At 37.5% G+C, this 22,462-nt stretch overlaps 1 protein-coding gene across 22 annotated transcripts in view; it reads right to left on the reverse strand.

Moving 5' to 3' along the window:
- Positions 1-22,462, reverse strand: part of SYNE1 (spectrin repeat containing nuclear envelope protein 1) — a 295,197-nt gene that overhangs the window by 94,307 nt on the left and 178,428 nt on the right. For 20 of the 22 annotated variants that reach the window (XM_032101881.1, XM_032101882.1, XM_032101866.1 and 17 more), the window contains 14 exons: positions 22,019-22,163; positions 20,819-21,037; positions 19,710-19,972; positions 18,044-18,209; positions 17,650-17,805; positions 17,299-17,451; positions 14,723-14,905; positions 13,120-13,257; positions 11,627-11,812; positions 10,790-10,912; positions 8,528-8,710; positions 7,128-7,271; positions 3,526-3,720; positions 2,358-2,498 (listed from right to left, as the gene is read on the reverse strand). In XM_032101881.1, coding sequence (XP_031957772.1) covers positions 2,358-2,498; positions 3,526-3,720; positions 7,128-7,271; positions 8,528-8,710; positions 10,790-10,912; positions 11,627-11,812; positions 13,120-13,257; positions 14,723-14,905; positions 17,299-17,451; positions 17,650-17,805; positions 18,044-18,209; positions 19,710-19,972; positions 20,819-21,037; positions 22,019-22,163 — 2,395 coding nt within the window. The remainder of the gene's footprint in view (positions 1-2,357; positions 2,499-3,525; positions 3,721-7,127; positions 7,272-8,527; positions 8,711-10,789; positions 10,913-11,626; positions 11,813-13,119; positions 13,258-14,722; positions 14,906-17,298; positions 17,452-17,649; positions 17,806-18,043; positions 18,210-19,709; positions 19,973-20,818; positions 21,038-22,018; positions 22,164-22,462) is intronic. The other 2 variants (XM_032101872.1, XM_032101876.1) reach the window with 2 other exon arrangements.

The following is a 22,462-nucleotide window of genomic DNA, read 5'->3' on the forward strand; positions in this document are numbered from 1 at the left end:
AGTTCAACTGCTCTGCATTGTATATCAGGAAGACACTTTTAAAAAGTGTGTCAAATTTTAATCAAGTACATCTTTGGGTAAGTGCAAGAAGATATAGCCCCAAAGGATTCTCATTCAGTATTGTGGTACAGATGAAGTGTCTAATTTGGCTAAACATCAAAATGAACTGCATTTCAGTACTGTTAACTACCGCCAATATTTTATATACTATGAAATTTCTCAGTGTTTCCAATGTTAACACCTTTATAGTTTCCCCCTCCACTGTTTTTAGAGGAGGTTCTGAAAAAGAACAGGCATTTTTTAAACTTACAGTAGTGCTAGAATTGTCACTTCCTTGTATTTCTGCTCTTGTTTTAATCTATTTCAATACATAACCCCATTACTTCACTAACAAGCAGCTGGCACTTATTTTGTATTTTCATTACTTTTTAGAAATATAAAAACAGTATGTAGACACCTGAATTCAGACTACCTATGTTTCACCATTAAGAGATGATCATAAACTGACGAAAGACTACAGATAGTTATTCGGGACTCAGGATTCAGGAATTAAAAAGCAGTCTGAACACCCTCCCCAGCTGCCTCTTCAGAAGAGTTTTATATCTTTTTCCAAAGACTAAGTTCATGTTATTCTTCACTTTCTAGAGTTCCTGTTCACATTTTCTTCTGGTAGTTTGCAGGTGGTCTTCCTGTGAGAAATTAGTTCTTAACTCTGGCTACTTTTAAAAACAAAGTATTTACAAATGATTTTGCTGATTTGTTGTAAAAATACAAAATGTTTATAACTTACATTTGAGCTCCTAGTTCACTAATGTCTAGGATATTTTTTTTAACCGTCTTTCCTGAAGTCTCCCTGGGCATTCATCATGACCAGCACTGGCAGTTTCATAGCTTCTTTAATCTCATGTGAATGTGAACCTAAGAATTTTGTAAGTAAACCACTGCATTTTGGAATGTTCTTCCGCTTGTTGTTTAATACATGCAGTTCATTTCAACATTAACCACACTGAAGAAAACTTCTGCTCTAAGTTTTTAAGATTACTGTAACAGCATCAACTTTACATCTCCCAAAAATCTTCCGCTAAATGAAAGACATGATCTTTTTGTTCAATTTTGCACTAGTAAACCACTTATTCTAAAACTCGTATTTTGGTGTCAGTTCATGGTGCAACAGCATCTTCACTGTGCTTTCCTTATTGTCTGAGTGACTGGAGCTGTTTGACTTGTTTTACATTTTCAGAGAAAGTAATGACCTGACATTGGCTTTGTTGATTAGGAAGCAAGCTGCTTTTGGTCCTTTAATTCCTTCACTAATTAATGGTGTCATAGGACACCATACTTTTTTTGTACACCATTGATGATTTTGTCACCACTCTTACTATCTTACATTAGTATTCTTTCTTAGATCTTATATTTAGCAACTTCTATAGCACCATATGCACTTCTGAAATTAGCAGAAGAAATCAATGAGCATCTTGCTCAAACTTGTCTAATTCTACTCAGCAATGCAACACAACACATTCTAACCTTCAAGTCTGCAGGGGTCAACTTTGGAAGCAGTCACAAATGCAAAACCAACCAATCAGCTACAAAGTCCAGAACGTGGTGAATTCAGTGAAGTGATGATAGCTTCTAAGGCTCATTTCTAAGTTTCTAAAGCATAACATTTTATGTGTGACTTTATGGGCATGATACTCAATGCGCTGGCTCAATGTTTACATTTTAATCAATACTGATACACACTTGCTCCTATTAGAAGTGCAAGAGCCCTCAGTTTTGATTTAAAATCTAATGTTGGTTATTTCACTGATCTACCTCATTGGCACTTAAAACAGACTGCCATGAAAATGAACAATGTTGGAATGAAGAGTACATGAAAAAAACCCACATGAAAGTTAATAACTGAAATGGTATTAAGTGGAAGATATCAGGCTGTGACTTCAGTGCCACAATGGCAATGGTACAGTAAGATAGATGGATACGGGCATAATGCAATGTTTCATTGTGGGGAGTACAAAAAGGCTTTTTTTCTCAGGATGCAAGATTCCATTGAGTACTACTGAGAAAATAAAAATTAGGTTATAATTAGAAAACACTGGTGACGTTGCAATTGTCACTTAAAATTTATTCTTAAAAATCATGAATAGCTTAACACCAGTTTTATACAATTTCAACTCAGAAGTCAGTATCTGTATCCATTTTGAACCAGAACCTGAAGGTTCTGTTTGGTAAGAGGTGAAGCCTCAGTTCCTTGGAGCTATAGCTAAATATTATCTCAGAGGATTAAATAAACCACCTGTGGAATGGAACCATGTACATCTGAGATAAAAGCTGAATGAATGCCAAGAGAGAGGTACCTGGTTAACAGAAGCATCTGTATTAGCCACAGGTGAGGGAGAGCGACAGGTAGGTGGAGAAGAAATCTCACTGTTGGTTCCCTCCTCCCCAGACTCCTCAGTGACAGGGGAGAGCAGCGTGTGACAGCGACCAGCAGTCATCTGCCACAGGAAAAGCAACCCCAGAGCACAGGAAGAACATCAGTTACCTCAGCTGAGGCTTGACTTAGACTGAGATCAAAACAACACATGGCCAGAATTACCATTATATTAATTAGTCATGCTTCATGCTCCTACATTTACCAGTTTAGAAATCTGTTGAATAAATACTCTCATTTACTTGTCATACTTCAGTATAAAAACGCTCTCCTGTACCCTAACGGATTTTAAAAGACAATGTAGAGCAAGCAACTCAGTAATAACAAATTCAGGTTTGCCTAAATGTCTTCTAATACAATCACTGCTGCATACAGAAATACTGTGGAGAGCTACAAAATACTGCACCATTTGTCTCAGTATCCAGGTCTGGTTAGAACAACAAGGAACAGACTTGAAATATACAATATACACAACCCACTATTCAAACATAACCTTCTTCCTTCCCCAGTGTTGTTATAGAGGGATAAACCCTGAAGTCTGACACTCAGACAAAAATCCCAGTAGCATCAGCAGAATGTTTGTAATGAAACAAACAAAAGCAAAGTAAGCCAAACATAAGGCCTGTGGCAGTAATTAGCTTTCATTTCCAACACACTCATCTGAGAATACAGCAGCATACTGTCAATTATCACACCAACATTTTAATGTGTGAAAAGTCTACACACTGCAACATCTAATGAAATAATATTTATTCTGGTTTTATTCCTGCAACTCATCAATTTCTTAGCATTTGTTCTTGAATGCTGATAGCTACAAAAAAAAAAAAAAAAGCACAGTATTTGCATATTACTGAACACAACTTTCACGTATTTGTCTATTAAAGAACTTCATCCTTTATCAACAAGTCTTCAAAATGCATATAAAGCAAAATACAGTAAAGGGAAACTACAACTTGTTTGGTTTGCTACACTACAGCCATTTCAAAAGCTAAAGTAGATGTGAGCTGTCGCAATTTGTTACACAGAGGTGCTGTCATGATGCAAGAGGAAGCAGCTCAGAAAATGAGGACAGTGACCAATGGATTGCTTACCATCACCACCGAGGGATGAGTGGGGTGTGCTGGGAGGAGGTCGGAATCCAGTTCGTCCATTCCCTCGGACAGCCCCTCCACTTCTGTCACTGTCAGCAGCATGGTGGCATGTTTTGCTTTCATTGTCAGCATCTTGCACTTGGAATTCAAAGAAGCAATTTGCTCCTGGTATCCTTTGATCTTCTGAGCCAGCTCCTGAGGAAACATTTTTTTTCCCCTAATGCTGATGCAGCCGGGAAAGGCCACAGGACCGGCGGCATTTCAGCTTCCGCGGCGAACTGAAGCTGCCCCTCCAAGCGCAGCCAATACCATGGTAGCGCTGCCGCTCTGCTGACGAGCAGGATGTCGCCAGCGCAGGGACCCAGCCGGGCGCGTCCGGCCGCGCTGCGAAACCGCAGAGCGGCAGCTCCGGAGCGGCGGCTGCCAAAGGCTCCGCGGGCGCGGCTCCGCAGAGCGCAGCGAGGGAGGGACGGAGGGACGCCTCACGTTCGCCTCCTGCCTGAACCTCAGCCCATGCCTGTAAGCTTCACGCTGCAGCAAAGGGGAGCATCTCTCCCTCTTCCTGTCCTATTCTCCCCCCGCTCCCGCCCCCTATCTACTTCCATTTATGTGAGGAAGATGAAGCTCCTCTGCATAGTGCATGCCAGGGAAATGAGGTCATGTAGTAGCCACAACTGCAAAAAATGCCCCATTCAACTCTCACCAGAAAGAATGAATTGTCTAAACAATAACTCACAGGGTCTAACAGGCTCAAATGTGATAGGAACAATCAGTCACATAATAAGATTAAATACAGACTGGATTGCTTTTTGTCACTGTTTGGATAAGATGTATTTTAATCTTGTTTTGGTTTTGTGTAAATCTACTGAGTTGGAAGTTGAGCTGCACAGGACTAACCTTTCTTTGGAAAGAGATGGGGAATCTGGCTTAAAGCAAAGTGTATTTTAAAATATTGGGGGGTTTATGCTTAGGAAATGGTCTATTTATGTGGCCAAACACCTTAAATTTTTTTAGACAAGAAAGATGAAAAAGAGTAGCCTTATGACTATTCATGTCTTCTCTCCTTCCCTACACTGTTACCCCATTCAGTGTCCAGTTTCAAAGCTTTCAATTAATATAACTTCAAATAAAAAATGGTGGAAGTGTTTCATATTTCTGTTGAAGCTACTGCTCCTGTCTCCCTAGATGCTCAGTGGCAAGTTTGAGTTTTGATCTAGAAACTGAAAACATTTGTATAAGCTCGCCTACTAAATTGGTGATTATTTGTTCAAGTATATATTTCTGCTTCATTTTTATATCTGCTTTTACTTCTTCAAAACCCACAAGTTTTCAAGGAAAAATAGCAACAGGAATTGCCAGATCTAGTAGGCATAATAATATATTATTACAATATCTTTTCAAAAGTAAATAAGACTGCTGCTTCAGGCTGATAAATTAAAAGTTTTTTTAGCTGTATGAAATTTTCAGTAAGAAAATTCTTCAAAATTACCGTGCAGAACACTCATTGCAAGAAATACCAAGTTAGGAATTGAAACAGCTCCAAGACTGAGGATGACACTTCACTACTTGAGTTTCAATGGCACCTTGTCACCATCTGTCATGTCAGCAACAAAAGGACCTCTCTTGGTGCTCCAAAGCTTTCCTTGGAGACTAAGAAAAGTCTTGATTATAAAACATCAAGCAGAATAGTCAAAAACCAAGCTGGAATCAAATCAAGCCACAAATTTAGTGTCTATCAGCTCGAACAGTTATTTGCTCTTTGGCAAATACCAGTCATTCACTAATGCTCAATGAATGACATATCTGAACCTCATTAGAAAATTACTGTCATTCAGTATACTCACTTTATTCCATCACATTACTGAAGTGCAATGACATTTGTGGTCTAATGTCCAATGCACTGAGTATCTAAAATACCTCTTTTAACTGAAAACAAGGAAGAGTAAGCAAAAAATGTGATTGCAAAAGAAAACTACAAATAATAAAGCATCTTATAAAAGCAATGTCCCATGAGGTACTGTATTATCCATTAAAATAATTAACAAGCATGGAGATACTTGCCCATATTCTTACTGAAATGCTAAAGAAACATGGGTCAGTAGACATGTACTTGCATACAAGCATATTAATACAAGCTTCCTAAAAATCAAGACGTAACTTCCTTCTACTTTTTTCCTTCCTCTTATTTTAATTCTAAATATAGCTACCGCAAATGTCCCTTCAAGTTTTTACATACAGACTTAAACAGGGAATGTGGTAACTGATACTTTCTTAAATTAGTAACACACATAACAAACATCTTGACAGACTTGACTTTTGAAGTAGTCTAGTAATATACAGTTCAGAATATCCACTTCATGTTATGCTATTTCACAGGTATTTAGCAGAGAAAACATGAGCCAAAAATATGCTTATCTCAGTCTTTCAAAACCCCTTACACCTAAATGTGGAAAGCTTGCAAGTATGAAGTCTGTCCATTCTGCCTGATGCCAACACGGGCATTAGCATAAAGCTGCTATCTTCCTGCAGATGTTTAGGACCACTCCTAGCTACTAAACTTGCTCAAATGCACATGAAACTTCAAGCTGCCCCATTTTTAATTCCTTCCTGCCTGCAGCACCATTCCTTCCTCCAGCAATATTACCCTGAATCGCTGAAGTCACTCCCCTGCATCTGCTGTTCCAGAACATTTGAATAGAGAATAGTAGCATTATCAATTCAATACTAAAAAACCAGAAGTATTTGTTTATGCAAACTGCTCTTGAATTTATACTAAGCAACTCCTGTAACAACTGGATGGAAAAAATGAGAAACACATGTAACATTAGGTTATATTACACAACAGGAGGGATAGCTTTAATTCAAAGATAAAGAAATGGTGCCATCTGGTGCCAAAAGTGACACAAAGAGATTTTCTATCCCAAGAATTACACAACAGACAGGTGGAGGGGAAAGGGGCTCAGGAAAAGCTCTCAAGACAGCACAGCAAGAAGGCTGCACAGAGACTATCCTGACTTATGATCTATGAGTTTGTCGGCAGGACCCGCAACTCCAGAGCACAAAAATCTTCCCAACAAAGACTTCTTCAAAGAAACCTTTGGAGTGAATGGAGCAGTTTTCCTCCAAATCTAGTATGGATTTCCTTTGACTCAAGTCTCTTGGTATTCTTTACAGAATGTCACTGGGATGAAAATGAGCAGGTACTTGAGGATATACATGCGCATATGTACAAGTACTTTAGGATATACATACGTACATATGGATCACCAAACTAGTTGTGATTATCTGACAAACTGCTGAACTTTGACTTCTGGGACACTCCTCACTCAAGTTCTAATGTTAACTGTCCCTTAATTATGCAATGCTTTTGTTTATCATAATGCTGTCTGAAGGTTAGGATATACCTAACAGAATGAACAAATGAACTCTCCCCATTGTACCAATAGCAGGAGTTTCCTATCTGGTATTGTCTATCTGCTCAACTAGCCTTGAGGAAGTCTGAAAAGCAACTCAGCTAACTTATGACTGTTGCTTATGAAAAGTTGTTTGGGTCAGTGAGCTGCGACCGAGCCCGAAGTTTTGATGCATTTTGGCTCTCATACCTCATTACGTGAAATCTGGACCTGGAGTTCCTGGATGTTGCTGGTTGCTATTGGCTTGTCTTGGATCTCGCGATGGGCACTCTCTATCATCTGCTGCAAATGTTTCATTTCTTGCTCATATTGCTCGTATTGAACCACAGCTTCCTAGAGAAGAGAAAAAAAGATTGAGTGTCTACATGAAAATTAGTTTTTACTTAGTCTAAGCATGACAGATCTCCCTACTGCAGTGGAAAAAATTTACATCTGACACTCACATCTTGATAAGCAAAGCAGGAGTATAGTCAGGAAAAGGTCTATTCATAAATATTGTGAACTGCAATGATTTGAAAGGTTTCGTTTATTTAAGTACTTCCCAAAACCACAGTCCACATAACCTGGTATTTTAGATTTCCAATGTAAGGTGCTATAACTTCTGATTCAACAAGTGCCTGAACCAAACATACGGACAAGAAGATAGCCTTGATTAGTCTCATGGTTTTACTATAAAGCATTTTCATTTGCTTTTTCACTTTAGGTGTTCATTTATGACTATAAGAAAAGCTTAGATTTTACAGAAAATTCAACTGGGAGAGGATTATGAAGATTGATTCAGATAATTATCCTACCAGTGTAGTATCAGTTCTTTCTATTATAGATGCATGAGCAGTTTGTCTAACCCATTTTTAAAATTTTCAGTGTGACACTGTAACCTTTCTTGTATTAAGGTACCATCAATTATCCTTATCATCAAAAGTCTCTTCTGTTATCTAACTTGAAACTTTGTAGTTGCACCCTAGCCTATGGAATATGCTATGTATATTCCTATCACTAAGTAGCAGAGAAGAAAAGCTTATTCTCTTCTTTGGAAATACCTTTTACATGTTTAATTATAAATGCAAACTCTCAAAGAGAATCTAGTTCACTCGTATTTAGCAAAACTTGAAAATACAAATTTACTAGATGTTGAATGATTCCAAAATCAGGAAACAAATATATATATAAATTATAAATAAAGAAAATAAAAATAATTATTTTTATACTAGAAAGTTTTAACTCAATAGTTTTTATGCAATCTTCAGAAGCAGCTGACGTTGTAATATTATACTAATTTTATTAACTGATCATATATCTTATAAAATTAACCCGCATACAATTGTGTATTAGTTATTTGTCTAGTTAATCCTAACAGCATTACAAAAATCATAGCAATATCAGGGAGAGGTGAGAGTTTGATGGGTAAATCAACAATTAACACGGTCATGAATATGAAAATCAGGAATAACTGAGACTTAGTGGGGAAATTCCTAATGATACTATGGAACAGAGGAATGCACAGAGACAGGAAATTCTACGTTTTCATCACAGTTTGGATGTCACTGTTCAAGTTCCTCTGAGTAATTCATGGCTGGAGTTGCACTTGCCTGCATGATGTTGCACTGCTGAATGGCAGTGTGCTGCAGGCGGCTGGCCTCCTCCTGGAGCCGCAGGGCACTGTGGCACATGGGCAGGCTGGTGACCACCTCCTCAGGAATCCTCAGGGCACTCTGGCAGTCTTGTACTGCCTGAACTTTTGGCTTCAGTGACTCCATTTCACACAACAGATGCTAGAAACAAAGTCAGTGCCATAATAAGCCAGTTTTTCAGAACCATCAGAGCACTTCATGCAGCTAAAGACAAATAATGGTATGCTCAAGCAGTAAAGGAAAAATTTTGTTACCTATTTTTCAAATTGAATGTAATTAGACACACTTTCTCTGGAATTGCTCATGGTGAAATGAGAATTCTTTTAAAGATTACTTAAGCAAAAAGCCCATATATTACGTATAAAAATAATTAATGAAAAAGCATAGTAGTACCTATTTCTAAGTGTCTAAGTAATAAAATATTTCTATTAACAGATTTGAAAAAATAGATTTACAAAATCCACAAATCAAAGCAGCACAAGAGTAACTTATCTATACACGTATCTCAGTGTTAAAATCTGAGTGGAACTCACTGCTGGGACACAGAAGCACATTTCCAAAACAGCAAATGAATCCCATTGTATTCACAACCTTCCTTTGAAAACACAAACCATGGCTGAAAATGTTGCTTAAAATTCAAAAGACAATCAAACAGAAAGGAGCACAGCTACACAGAATCCTTTTTCTTTGAATAATCACAAGCTGGATGCCTTTGTTAATAGCGCCTATTCCATACACAATGTCCATTCAAGCTGTCTGTTCATATGCATGAGAAGGGTCTAAGTGCAATGATTGGAGAATAGATTTGATTACCATTCTTTTTATCTACAAAGGAGGAGTTCTAATGTATGTACAGATAGGAAAAGAAAAAACAAAAAAATAAAAAAGGAAAAGGCAAAGTTTATAAAAAGGGCCTTAGCACATTAGAAAAAGACTTTAGATTCCATAGATATAAAACAGCTGGACAGTGAGGCAAACTGGTTATCTCCCTTCCCCTATACCACATTCAGAAGGATAGCTAAGTGGTCTGAAGTGCATGCTGATGAGAGGATTGTGGTTTGTTTTTTATTTCTGCAGTTTCATGACATAGGGTGGATAATCTAACCAGGGTTTCGGTATAATGACATATTCCTCAGACAGCACAGGTGGGGCCTCTCCTCTGCCAGGCCCCATACTGCTGGCAAAGGGTGTTTTTATTGTGCAATCAGCACCCAGAAGCACCCTGGGGGCTGTGTGCCAGCCAGGCACTTTCCAAGATCCCCCCTCTGCTCTGGTGAAACAGGTGGAGAGGGGCTGCAGCCCCTTTCTGTACAAAAGAAACTCATACTGTGAGATCTGCTAGAGCCAGGACAAAGAATACACATAAAACCCAGTGTAAACTCCAGGTTCCTTTATTCTTATGGTGGGTGATGTGTTTCACTTACACTCTTTAAGGCCACATTCTGAAATCTGTTCTCAAGTCCCCGGAATAAAGACTGCATATTTTAATGAAAAGGAAAAGCTGTGCAAATTTACCTTTCTTCTGTATGTTTTTCTGCACATTTTAATCCTACAGTGAACCTGCTGAATCCAGTTTTCACTGGCAGACTGAGACAGTTAAATCTCCATATTAGCTTGCAGAAAGAAACATGTCTTAAGAAACTCAGAAAGCAATAACTTACCTTATTTTTCCTGTTAAGAAACTGAGACCAAACTAACAAACTGACAAATCTCCATAGCAGATCAAATGCAATAGAGAAAGACACAATATCTTATGAAGATAATTCAACTAAGCATGCAAAAATGTAACTGGGCTTAAGGAAACCTGAATTGTGTCCTAGTGTTCCAGATTACTATTGGAGAAGCTAGCAACAAACTATATCATTGCATCTCTATCTGCAAAAGGATGGTAACAATCTAGACCTCCTTTTGAAGTACTTTAAGAACCTCTTGACCAAAAGCACTAGATAAGAACTGGGCTTCATTACAATTATTAATATGGATTAAAGGGATTGGACGCACACTTGTCAGAATTGCATCATAAAGAATTATAGTTCAACCATTCCCTCTGAGGGAATGATTCTTCTTGTTCCATCCATTATTTCCTTGGCAGTAATTTTCAGCTACAATCTGAAAGAGTGACCCACCTAAGAAACACAACAATCAGTCTCATCAACACTCACTATCCTTTGTGTAAGATCACACTATTCAAATGCTAACATTGAGGTCCTGGTCTTTTACCTGTCTGTGAGAAAGTTGCTCTTTCAAGCTCAAATGCCCAAGCTCTGGAGAGGTCAGCATGGCTTGGGCTTGCTCCAAAGCAGCCTGTAGGGCTCTCAGCTCGATTTCAAATTTCTTCATATCCTGTAACGTAACACATTTGATTCAGGGATGAATAATAAGAAAAAAAGAAATCACTATAAATATATCTGTCTGGATTTTGCAGTTACATCCCCCTTACATATGGTGCAAAAAAACAATTCATAGTTTTGACAGTTAATTTTAAATGTTTAAAATATTAGATAAAAATACCAGTCATATGACAGTCTAGAAAAAGGGATTGCAAAGGCAGAGTTATTTTTTTAAGTACTTCAATCTCAAACACAGCATATACTTTATAAAACTGAAAAAGCATGTTCATTCTTTTCATTGCACTCCTTTGTAGAGGTAGGCCTTACACTATGGAATTCTGGTCTGGTCCAGTACTGATCTAAATTAATAAATAACAGCATTTAGATATCATTTAAGAGAAGAATAAAGGAAATAGCAGAACGTAAGTGTCAACAAATGCACTTTTCAAGTATCTAAACATAGGGGCTCAGTGCTATTTGAGACACACCATTATCCTAAACATATCCATCCAGAAAAGGCACTGAAAACAGGACCTGCAGAAATCTTGTGCCCATCTGAATCAGCACCTGAAGGCAGTATCTCGAACAGTGCAAGACACCAGACTTTAGACAACACAGTCATGCCCTGTATAGACCACAGATTATCTTCACTGCTAATAATCTCAGTAATACGATGCATACACCACCCTAGTTGCCAGCTAGACTTAGAAAAACTGCTTTCATTTACCTTGGCAGCATCTTGGAGGTTTGGGAGCTGCACTTTGATAACCTGCTGCAATTCCTCCGTCCGCCGCCCCAGTTCCAGCACTTGCTGTGACATTCCTTCAGTACAGTACACACTTGCCAGGTAATCAATCCTCTCGCTCATGGCCTCAAGATCACCGTGAATCTCTCCAGACTCATCAAGAATGCTCTAGATGGAGATATAAGCAAACTGAATGTCAGGTTTGAGACTCAATGACATGTATCTTTTAAGGATATTTCTGTTCTGCAAACTCTTCAATGTGTACCCATTTATAAGCCTAAGATTAAGTTCCTCTGATTTCCTGTAAGGCTTAGGCAATATCCTTAGTTCTGAATGTATGCTGAAGTGCTTCAGCTTATAGAGACTTATAGAAACAAAAGATTAAGTCATGAAGCTTCAGCAGCTGTACTTACCAATACATTAATTTTAGTGTTTTCCTATACACACTTGTGTGTAAAAATATAATATATGCAATCTATGGAGAAGATCTGTTCTGGAAGCCTGATGCACTTAATAGAAAGTAGCAGAAAGCACTTGGGTGCAGCGTTATAGCACGGCAGGAGTCGTTAATGCTGCCTAAAAAAATCGCTGCCGAAGTATTGTGTGGGATGGCATTGGTTAAGCCTGTATCATCAGATTTTGAAGTAGGGAAAAAGCCATAGCAAAACCAAACCAGAAATTCTATCTCCAGCTTTCCTCAGGATAAATTGCCTGGAGGTTCCTATTCAGAACACAAAGTGTGACATACTACACTGCACTAACATACGACAACGCAACTGACAATTAAGTAATGTATATATAAAAACCATAATTGATGTAGTCTTATTTTGGTATTATTGATACATGATTATCTTATGATACTTGGATTTCTTTCACACAGTCATGTAACACCAGGCAAGCTTGAACTTTATAAAAATGTCCCACTGATCACACACACACATTCCACACAGACACACACACAAATTGCACAATTACAGGGACAGCAAATGACTCTGATGTGAAACGTTCACAAAGCAATTGGAAGAAACTCTTCCATTAGGTATCAGTTTGAGAATATTTGGTATAGAACTCATTAGCTGAGAACAAAGGCTCTTCCAATTTAGCATAAGGGAGAAAGAAAAAAACCCCAAACTGAAAATCGTCTTGGATTAACTAAAGCTTTAGAGTATGAGCTGCAATAAGGTGCTTGGTGTGACAGAATCACAGTGTACAGACACATTATTCAGCCAAAAGCCTCTGTGAAACCAATCTACTTGAGTAAACATGGAGATGAACTTTGATTCACATGTTTTTATTCCACAATGTATTTTTATTTCAGTCTTCAAAACAATTGTCCAAAACCAATTAATCATTTTTAAGGCTTGGAGGAACAGTTAAAGAAATCTTTAGCACTTTAGGAGGAAGTAGAACTCCATTACTTCAAAAATAACTTCTTACATACACTGCCTTTTAAATTTCATAGCTCACATAATCACCTGGTAGGCTTTAAACTGATCACGAAGCTGAGAGGAAGAATTCCATGTTATACTACCATGCACTAGGATATTTGCTTTCTCAATCCATTTCAATATGAACTCCAGCATCTCATTGTATTCTTCCAAGTGTGAAGCAGCCTGGATAAAAGAAAAATTTACTTAAGCCTAAGATGTAATTTTGTACAGTTCTTAAGAGGATGAAAAAACTAATTTTATTTCCTTCACTGTTTTAACCTGGGGATCATTTTAACAACTTTTCCTCACTGTTTTATATAATTTCTTATGTATTTATGGAGTTAAAATAGGTCTGTTACCAGTTTTTTTGGGGAAAAAAGGCACTGTAAGAATGTAGGTCACACTGGGAGAGTCCATTGATGCTCAAATATATCCCTAGAGGGTACACTCCCTGTGCATATTTTAGCCTCTCACGTAAGTTCCAAAATACCTCCTCTTTCAGTTTATGGCTCAATTTCTTATTTTGATATGTCTCTTTCCATTCTTTCTATTCCATCCTCCAAATCACCTTTTTTTTTAACAGTCTGCTTTGTCCACTCAGTCTGCCATATTTCCAAAAAATGAAATGCTACGCTATTTCAAAATACAGATCAAAAGTTCTGCTTTCTGATTAATCCGATTTCTATTTAGCAAAGTACTCATAAGTTCCAATTTTCAGCAGGAATAATTTCACTGATGTTCATGAATTTCCTCTTAATAAAAGATGGATCAAATCCCAGATGACCAAACTGTATTTGCAAGCAGTTTTCAATACCGATCCTTTTTCATGATAAGTGGATTTCTTAGTGCTGAACAAAAATATCCTAACATTAGATCCCTTTACCAAGTACCTTTGACTGAATTCTTTGATAATAATTTTCTATCTCTTCTTAAAATTTTTTTCGGGGAAACTGAAGAGAATATCTCAAAGTTTTCTTTTTCAAGCCCTACAGAAGCATCCTTATGTGTGTAGAAAAGAGAACTCATAAATTATCAGGGTATTGATGGCAGAACCATAGAAAATCCAATTATTTTCTTTTAGCAAGAGTTTTTTTGGAATAAGAACAATTAGGGGAACAAAAAAGGAGAAAGAGTTTCAGGGACTTTGAACCACAAGGGATGCATCTTCATGAATGCCAAAATGTTGCATAAATATTATGCATTATCAGGGCCATTGTATATAAGCTTTTCTATTGAATCTATAAGTTATATTCACCCTCTATGGATTGAGACTAGAACAAAATAATTTTAACTTTTTTTTTTTTTTTAATGCTGCAAATATAGGCAACAGTGACAAAACAGAGACCCTGAAAAGCACAATAAGATCTGGCATGCTACTGTTTTTGAGATCTATAATCTTTTTAGGGCACCAAAGGAACTAACCAGCAGGTGACTCATGCAAGAGGGTGTTAAAGCAGCATCACAGAATTATTTCACCCTCTGATTTGACCTGACTGTGTCTCTTTGGAATGTGATGCAAGCCCTGACTAATAATAGGCAGATGTGTCAAGGAATGTCCCTTCCGGCATTACTACAGGAAAATAAATGAGATGTTTGCATGCTCCTTCTGCTTCTGAGAGGAAACAGCAGAAAGGAATGAAGATCATACCTGACTGAGCTTGGCTGCTCTGTACTCAGCCTGCCGTATGGTCTGCTGGTGCAGTGCAGTGAGTTTCCCTATCCTGTTAGCCAGCTGCTTAGCCAGGGGTACGTTCTGCTCTGCAAAGTCCTGGACTGATGCATCTAATTCCAACAGCTTTATATTGCAGCTGTCCAACTCTTCACCAAGGATCTAGACAGAAAAACAATAAAATCAGTGATCCAGGAAGTGTTAGCTTTCTGCTTGATTACTTCTAGTCCAACTTGAAACTTTTATCCCTGTCCAAAGTCTCCATAGTTTGTTCCATTTTTAAGCAGGAAAGCGGAACAGCAGGACGTTTGGTCATCTCTGAAGTATGTGCTGTTACTCTTTCTTCTCTGACTTCCTGGCTGAAATGGATAACTGTTCTCCCTGCCATAGCCAAAGACTGAATCACTTCAGTGTGACATCAGCTGTTCTCAGGCATCTTTCTGTGTTCGTTTCTGAAATGAACTGTCAGCACAAACTGCCATGACAAGGATTTTATTTATTAGAAAAGGAGTTTGTTTTATTGCTGTCTTAAAATATAACTTTATAAACTCATAAAAATGTAGTTAGTCATTAATGGATTATGAAAACTTAAATTTTCATTTGAAACTTGCATTTTCGTAGCATGATCTTGATGCAGGAGCAGTCTGATCATGCTAGACTGTTTCAACAGAAACAGAGTTTAAAATCAATTTTTCTTACAATATTCATAAGTATTTTGAAAAGGAAGCCTAAAAAGTTTTCCATATTTCTTAAAGATTTATAGTAAACTTGTGGGCTACAGTTTCTTGAGGAGAGGCTACTGGTTATTTTTGTATTTGTCTTTTATATCTTAGCTGTTAAAAATCCATGGGTTTTGTAACATAAATAAAATAAGTCACAAAATCGCAGAACAGGTTAGGTTGGAAAGGACCACAGTGGGTCATCTGGTCCAATCTCCCTGCTCAAGCAGGGTCATCCTAGAGACCATGGCACAGAATTGGGTCCAGATGGTTCTTGAGTCTCTCCAGTGAGGGAGACTCCACAGCCTCCCAGGGAAATCTATTCCAGTGCACGGTCACTGCACAGTAAAGAAGTTCTTCCTCATGCTCAGGTGGAACTTCCTGCGCCTCAGTTTCTGCCCACTGCCTCTTGTCCCACTGCTTGGATGAACATCCTACCCTCTCTCCAATTATTTCTACAAATTTAAATTGCAATCATTCAGAACACTGCTCTAGCTACAGGTGCTTCAAGGAGTTACTTCAGGCTCTTCAGGTTAGGGCTGTCCTGGCAGACGCATCTCAGAGAGCAAGTTACGATCAGTCGTTATGATAAATCAGTATTATTCCATGAACTTGTCGACATGTCTACACGTAGACACAAAGACAGATGTTGAACTGCTCATCTAAATACAAAGACACACATATTTCAGCAGGCATAAATAAATGTACTTACTACAGATATTCTGCAGAATTTATGTGCTGTTTGTGAGGGAAGGATCCATTTGACTTGGGTCACATGGATTTAAAACAGATTTTTATTTTATTTTTTCACGATCAGTTTCAATGTTAATATAAAAATATTTACTGCTGTAACCAAAGCCAACCCAATCTCAGGAGTATCAGCTAAATGCTGACATAAAAGCTGTTGGAACATTACTACATCTGCATTGACACAGAGCTTTCATTTATGCAACACGGGAAAGCAGATTTCACTGGCTTTCTGCTTTCTTACTAGAATCAAGGAGATACACAAGGGATATAGTTCAGTGACACTTCCTGCAAAGCAAGCAGTATTTTGGAACATCTTGAGCATCTCATGAAAATAAACAGGTAATTCATGACATACCAGTCATGCTAAATCTCCTATTTATGCTTTGCTTAATTTCAGACAATAATTCGGTCCAATTTATCTTTCCATAGTTAAAATAACAAACCAACAAAAAACCCCCAAACCCTCAGCCAACCCCTCTCCCACATCTCCTCTCCCCAAAATCCCTTACTCTCATATGATAATCCTAATTCGGCCCTTACACTTCAGTACAGATGATCTTTTCTGAGTGTTGCACATAGCTAAGATTAAGAAAACCCACGAAAAGAACCAGGAGTCCCCTGCATTATTCTTAACTGCATAAGTAGTACTTTACCTCATTATTGAACCAAATGATGTGAGGTGGACTACAAGTTAAGTAAAATTTATTGATCTACTGATCATAAATAAAGAATGATCATTTCAGTACAGAGAAGAACAAGCAGCAGTTTGGAGGTTCCTTAGGCTTTCCAAGATTGGAGTCATACTCATTATTTAAAAGGAACAGTGAAACTTTGTTCACCTGACTTTAGCGGTCAGCTACTTCCTCCAAATTCTGTTACTCACTCAAGACCCTGTGTGAGCCAGTTTGCAAAGAATATAGCTTTAAAAATCTCATCAGTCGACCCTTATTTCTGTATAATTCTTTTGTTGAAGTACACTAAAAAAATGTGTCCTGCAAGTCTTCACAAACAACACTGTGGTAAGAAGTGAGTTTACCAGTTCAGAAAACTTTATGGCATAACCACATAAGGAAAGCCTTGTCTTACCTTTTGTTCAAGTTTAGCTTGTGCTATATCATTTGTTTTCTTTTTCAGTTTGGAAAGAATGGTATTTAGTTCATTTGCTATCCCCTGGATCTTCTGATCAAACTCTTGATTCAATGTTTTTATTTGCTGAGTTTCTCTTTCTTTGGTTTGAATCTGTCAACAATAAGAATTAAATTCAGTAATCAGAAATCAGTCCTCCTTAAAGGAAATTAACTTTCATTTAATTTTAATTCCAAGGATGAAGGTAATAAAACTATTCTGTGTTGCTACAGTTTGGCCACAGCAGGATACCAAGTTATAAAGCCTAATGAAGGGCTATAGATCTGTTATGCCTTATCTACTGCACTTTACCTGATCCTGCACAGTTACAAGGGCCAGTCCAACTTCTGCTAAATGAAGAGAGAGTTCAGAAGGCAAAATGGTATAAAGCCCCAAGTACTTATTCTGTTGTTGTTCAGCCAGTTTTTCAACAGCCTGGCGATGAGTAGTAACTTCACCAAAGAGAGACTAATGACAGAAAAAACAGTATTGTTAAGAACAATGAGAATACATCTTAAATATCTTTAAAATAAAATATCACAGTCCATGATCTACTTCATGCATTATCAGTTTGTCCAGTGGGTTACTCAAAAACTCATGAATATAATCTAATTTGAATTTGTGTTAGTGAATATTTATTAATATTCACTAACAGATTAAAATGAAGATAAATATTGCAATTTAGAAGTTGACAGATTTGGTATACCTGCAACTCCTGAAGCTGAATGTCCACTTCTGCATCAGGGCTTAATAAATATTCTTTTGTTTCCTGGATCCAGGACTTCACAATATTAATCTCTGCTTCAACCTCCTCACGCTCCTTCAGCTCCTGTTTCACCATCTTCACACCCTTTTTAACTTTCTGTTGCATACTTCAGAAAGAAAGAAACAATAACTATTTGTGAAGAATTAAGCAATGTCTAAAAACATTGCTTTGTCAAAAAATACGGAATAATAAAGATCATGATTGATGGCACCACATCCAGAAAAATAAATTTAAGTAAATTAAATTTTTCATGTCCATTCTTTGGGTTTATGTGTTTGGACATCAAGCACGCAATTCTTTTGAAAAAATGCAAATGTTTACAATAGAAATCCCTGCATCTGAGCTCATCACCACAGACTGCCCTGAATGTCAGTGGAGGAAACGGGCAATTGCAGGGCACAAATTAGGATTATTCATTGTCATTCTAAAATAAACTTCTAAAATAGGTCAGAAAAACGGCATCTTACGCTTGTTTATTTCTCTACACTAATTAGAGAGCAAGACTTAATCTGTCCTGATGGTAAAATAACATGACATAAATTCCACTCCTATTGATGGGATCTGCACTGGCAGAATACTTAGCCTAAATTATGGATCAAATATCTGAACACGGACTATCTCCACACTTCCACTAAGGCAGAATTTCTGCACTTTCCTCAAGAACTTGGATCTCCCGTAAAAAATTACACCTCTTTCAAAGTTCTATTGGACTACCTGTAGCTCTTATACAGGTGACATGGATCTTACTTTGATATTCCCACATTTATGTTCGCATAGCCTTTCACTGACAAATCATGAGCAGGAGGTCATCACAGACCCGGTATCTTAGAAACCAATTCTATGTGAAAAATGGAGTTGTAAAAGTGCTTGCATCTACACATTTTCTACAGGCATTGCTATTCCACTCTAATCATTTATACACACACACAATAAACTTTGCACAGGCTTGGTGCAAGGATTCCCATTCTCTACCTCTCTCCCTTTTCCCACTGGGGAGATCCAGCTAATGGCATCTTAGTGTAGTTATGATGCAGATATGTGTCTTGAAACTTAACATAAACTTCCTATTTTCTACACGACAGGGAGATGTTTTAGATTTAGACAAACATTTGCATAGCCACAAGGTGAAATGTTAAGGTATGTTTTGTTTGCATATGCTCTAAATTCCTCTGTAAATGTCATACAGGACCTACTTTTGATACCTAAGTGCTTCAAACAAGGGAAACATAGTGATAAACTCATCAAAAGAGGATACAAAAAGATAAACAGGCACTGTTAATATGAGAGGCAATGGAAATGTTTAAAATCAGTTATACATTTAATGCAGTTTTATGCAGCTTTTATGCAAATTACTATTATTATGCAAGGCAAGAAGTACATATTCTAAAATGCATATTCCTTCTGATGGAAATAAAAAATAATGTAAAAAAGGTATTTCAAAATTAATTAAAAAATTTTAAATTAAAAATGATGCTTATTTTAAAAGTAGTAACTAATATTTATTTAAGCATGGTAATTGCTAATGATAAAAATAGGATACATAAGCTCTTAATAATGAACTGTAAGGTACCATTTTTCTAGTGAATCTTTTAAAATATTGCCTTACTTGTGGCATCGATCTTGCATTGCTTTGATTTCTTGCATAACTGGTAGTTCCTTCTGAGATGGAGGCTTTACTTCCACATCCTGGAGCATGCTAACAGCATGCTGTTTGAGCAGGCCCAAAGATGACAGCTGGTGGTCCACCTCCAGCAGGAAACTGCTGTGGTAATCCAGGAGTTCCAGAAGCTCTGTCTTGGATGCCTTTTCCACGGAGCTTTCTGGTAAGCGACCTTGTAGCTCATCTATAGCTATGGTGGCTTTCTGAATCTATGGAAACAAAGAAGCTAGTACAACTGACACCAAAAGGTGCTAGACCCAGTGCTGTACATTTAAATTCTATAAAACTGTTGTGGTATAGGGCTTGTGCTCTTCTGTGCCAGATCCCTTGCTCTTCACAGGGCATTAGGACTTGCTAAGGGACTTTTTTTTGTCCAGTTATGGGTGGCTTGTTATATTTTTTAGCATTTATTATATTTATTGCCATAGGAACTAGAGCTCTACCCTGGGGCACACACATATTTGGCACAAGTCATATGTTTAACAAAATGATTATCCTCATTCCCAGAGAACCTGCCACCTGGGCATAAATAATGGACAATGACAGATAAAAGGAGTCAGATAGGATATAAGGAGAAAAAAAGAGACATATGACCAATGAGCATTGTCAGGCACTATCATCAACTGCTTATGCTTAGAAAGAGCAACTTCATACTCTTCAGGGAAAAAAGACAACAAGAAAAAAGAAAGAGTGAAGAAAGAGAGAAAAAACAGAGATACAAAAGAGAAGAAGAGAGAAGAAGAAAGAATAAAAAAAAAGATGTTGACATAATCTAGAACAGAACACCTGAGGAAAGGAAACAGAGAAGTAGATTCTGAAGAACCACCAGAAACCAAAACAACTCTATATGTACTATACATGTATGCATACAGAACAGTCCAAACTTTGGAGGCAATGATTCTAAACCTGGATCTTCCATAGCTGTGTTTTGCTGACCTGAGGAAAGAAATCAGTTATTCCTGCTATCAGTTTTCTCTACCACAAGATGATTAATAAGGCAGCATCATGAGTGTAAACCTATGTACAAAGGAGGATTTACCAAGACTAGAATTTACCTTATCATTAAAACTCTTCCATTCCTGCACTGCATCTTCCAAAATTTTTTCTTGTTCCTGGGCTACATTCCGGAGCCGTGTCCAGCGCTGCCAAACTGTTGTCATGGATCTACTTATAGATGCCTTACTGGCATCATTGCTGATTTTTTCCAGCTGCAAAGCCTTTTCTTCTAGGGCTGTGATCTTCTCATGGAAAGAATTCACTACGGACACGAGAGTCTGAAAAAGCAAAAATAAGCACTCTTTTCCCTTCCTACAAGACAACTCATTACTATTCAACATGCAGGTAGATGAACAACTTCCATCCACTGCAGATGAGGAGGAGGTACTGTATGCTGAGTGAAGTGGCTAGATCTCACTTTATTTTTATAATTATTATATGCAGTATTTGAACTACAGCTACTTGGTCCAAAATCCCTGTCTCTGGAAGCAGCACAAATCTGGAGTAATCAGCTTTTCCCTTCCTTGATATCCCCCTCAAGAAGGATGAAAATAAGCATTCAGGGTCCTTCTCATAGCAAAGACTGACTTCTAAAAAGTCTAAAAATGAAAGAAGAAATTCAGGTGTTTAAGTGTACATTTATGTCATGTTTATCTTTAAGGACATTTTAGATGCCCAAGGATTTGAGGACATTCTCATGAAGCTGGCAGATAGGACATTACTCTTAGGAGAGACTCTTGATTTCACAGAGACACAGCTGGCAGCATGTCTGACTGCCTATATTAAGGCAATTGGTTAGTACCCTAAACACAAGAAGAGAAAGTAATTTTTAAAATTATATTTCTTGTTTTTAGACTAAAGAAGAGTTAATATTAAACTCCAACTCTTCCTGTCCTAGTAAAACTGTTTCATGTGATCCAAAGTAGATGGATGTTTCTATTGATCTGAGTTGCTTGTAATTTTGGGGTTTACAGACCCACGGCTTTTAGGAACCTCCTGACTCTTTGCACTTCTCTACAGTCATGGGCACATAGAGAGACAAGCTGAAAAGTGACTAAAAATACCTGCCTCAATCACCACACAAACAAAATTTGTTTTTTGCACAACACAAAACATCTCTTGGTGTGTTATGACACAGTTAAGCGCTACAGGTAAAGATGTAAAAACTCAAATTCATGTTACCACAGATAGGGACCTACATAATATACATTCATTTTCACTTGACATAGAATGATTTCATGCAATTATCAGTACCTTACCTTATGTGTTAGCAATTTCTCTTCTGCTTCATGAGAAGAAGCAGCTTTAGCTACTGAGAATTCAGATAATTTTTTCTCAGCCTCATTCATCACTTCAATAACCTTCTGCCTTGATGTCTGGTACTCCTGCCACTCAGAAGCACACCTTAAACAAATACAGTTCCAGAAAGAACAACTTAATGCGATATAAAACCATTTGAAAATCAGAAATATGATTGAACCTAGTTTTCAATGTAACTGCTTAGTTATGCTGTTACACAGTATTTTCCAAGAAACAGAAAGATTATTGGGAAACAGCATACACAGAAACATATGCTCCAGATTTTCAGATATGTGCTTCACAGAAACCACAGCCGGGCATTCAATAGCCCTTATTTGACTTTTCCTCAGAGACTGCCTATGTGGTGTTTTAAACCTACCCAAACGTATGGAATTCAGAACATT

Source organism: Corvus moneduloides, chromosome 3, assembly GCF_009650955.1.
Source record: "Corvus moneduloides isolate bCorMon1 chromosome 3, bCorMon1.pri, whole genome shotgun sequence".
Taxonomy (NCBI): Eukaryota; Metazoa; Chordata; class Aves; order Passeriformes; family Corvidae; genus Corvus; species Corvus moneduloides.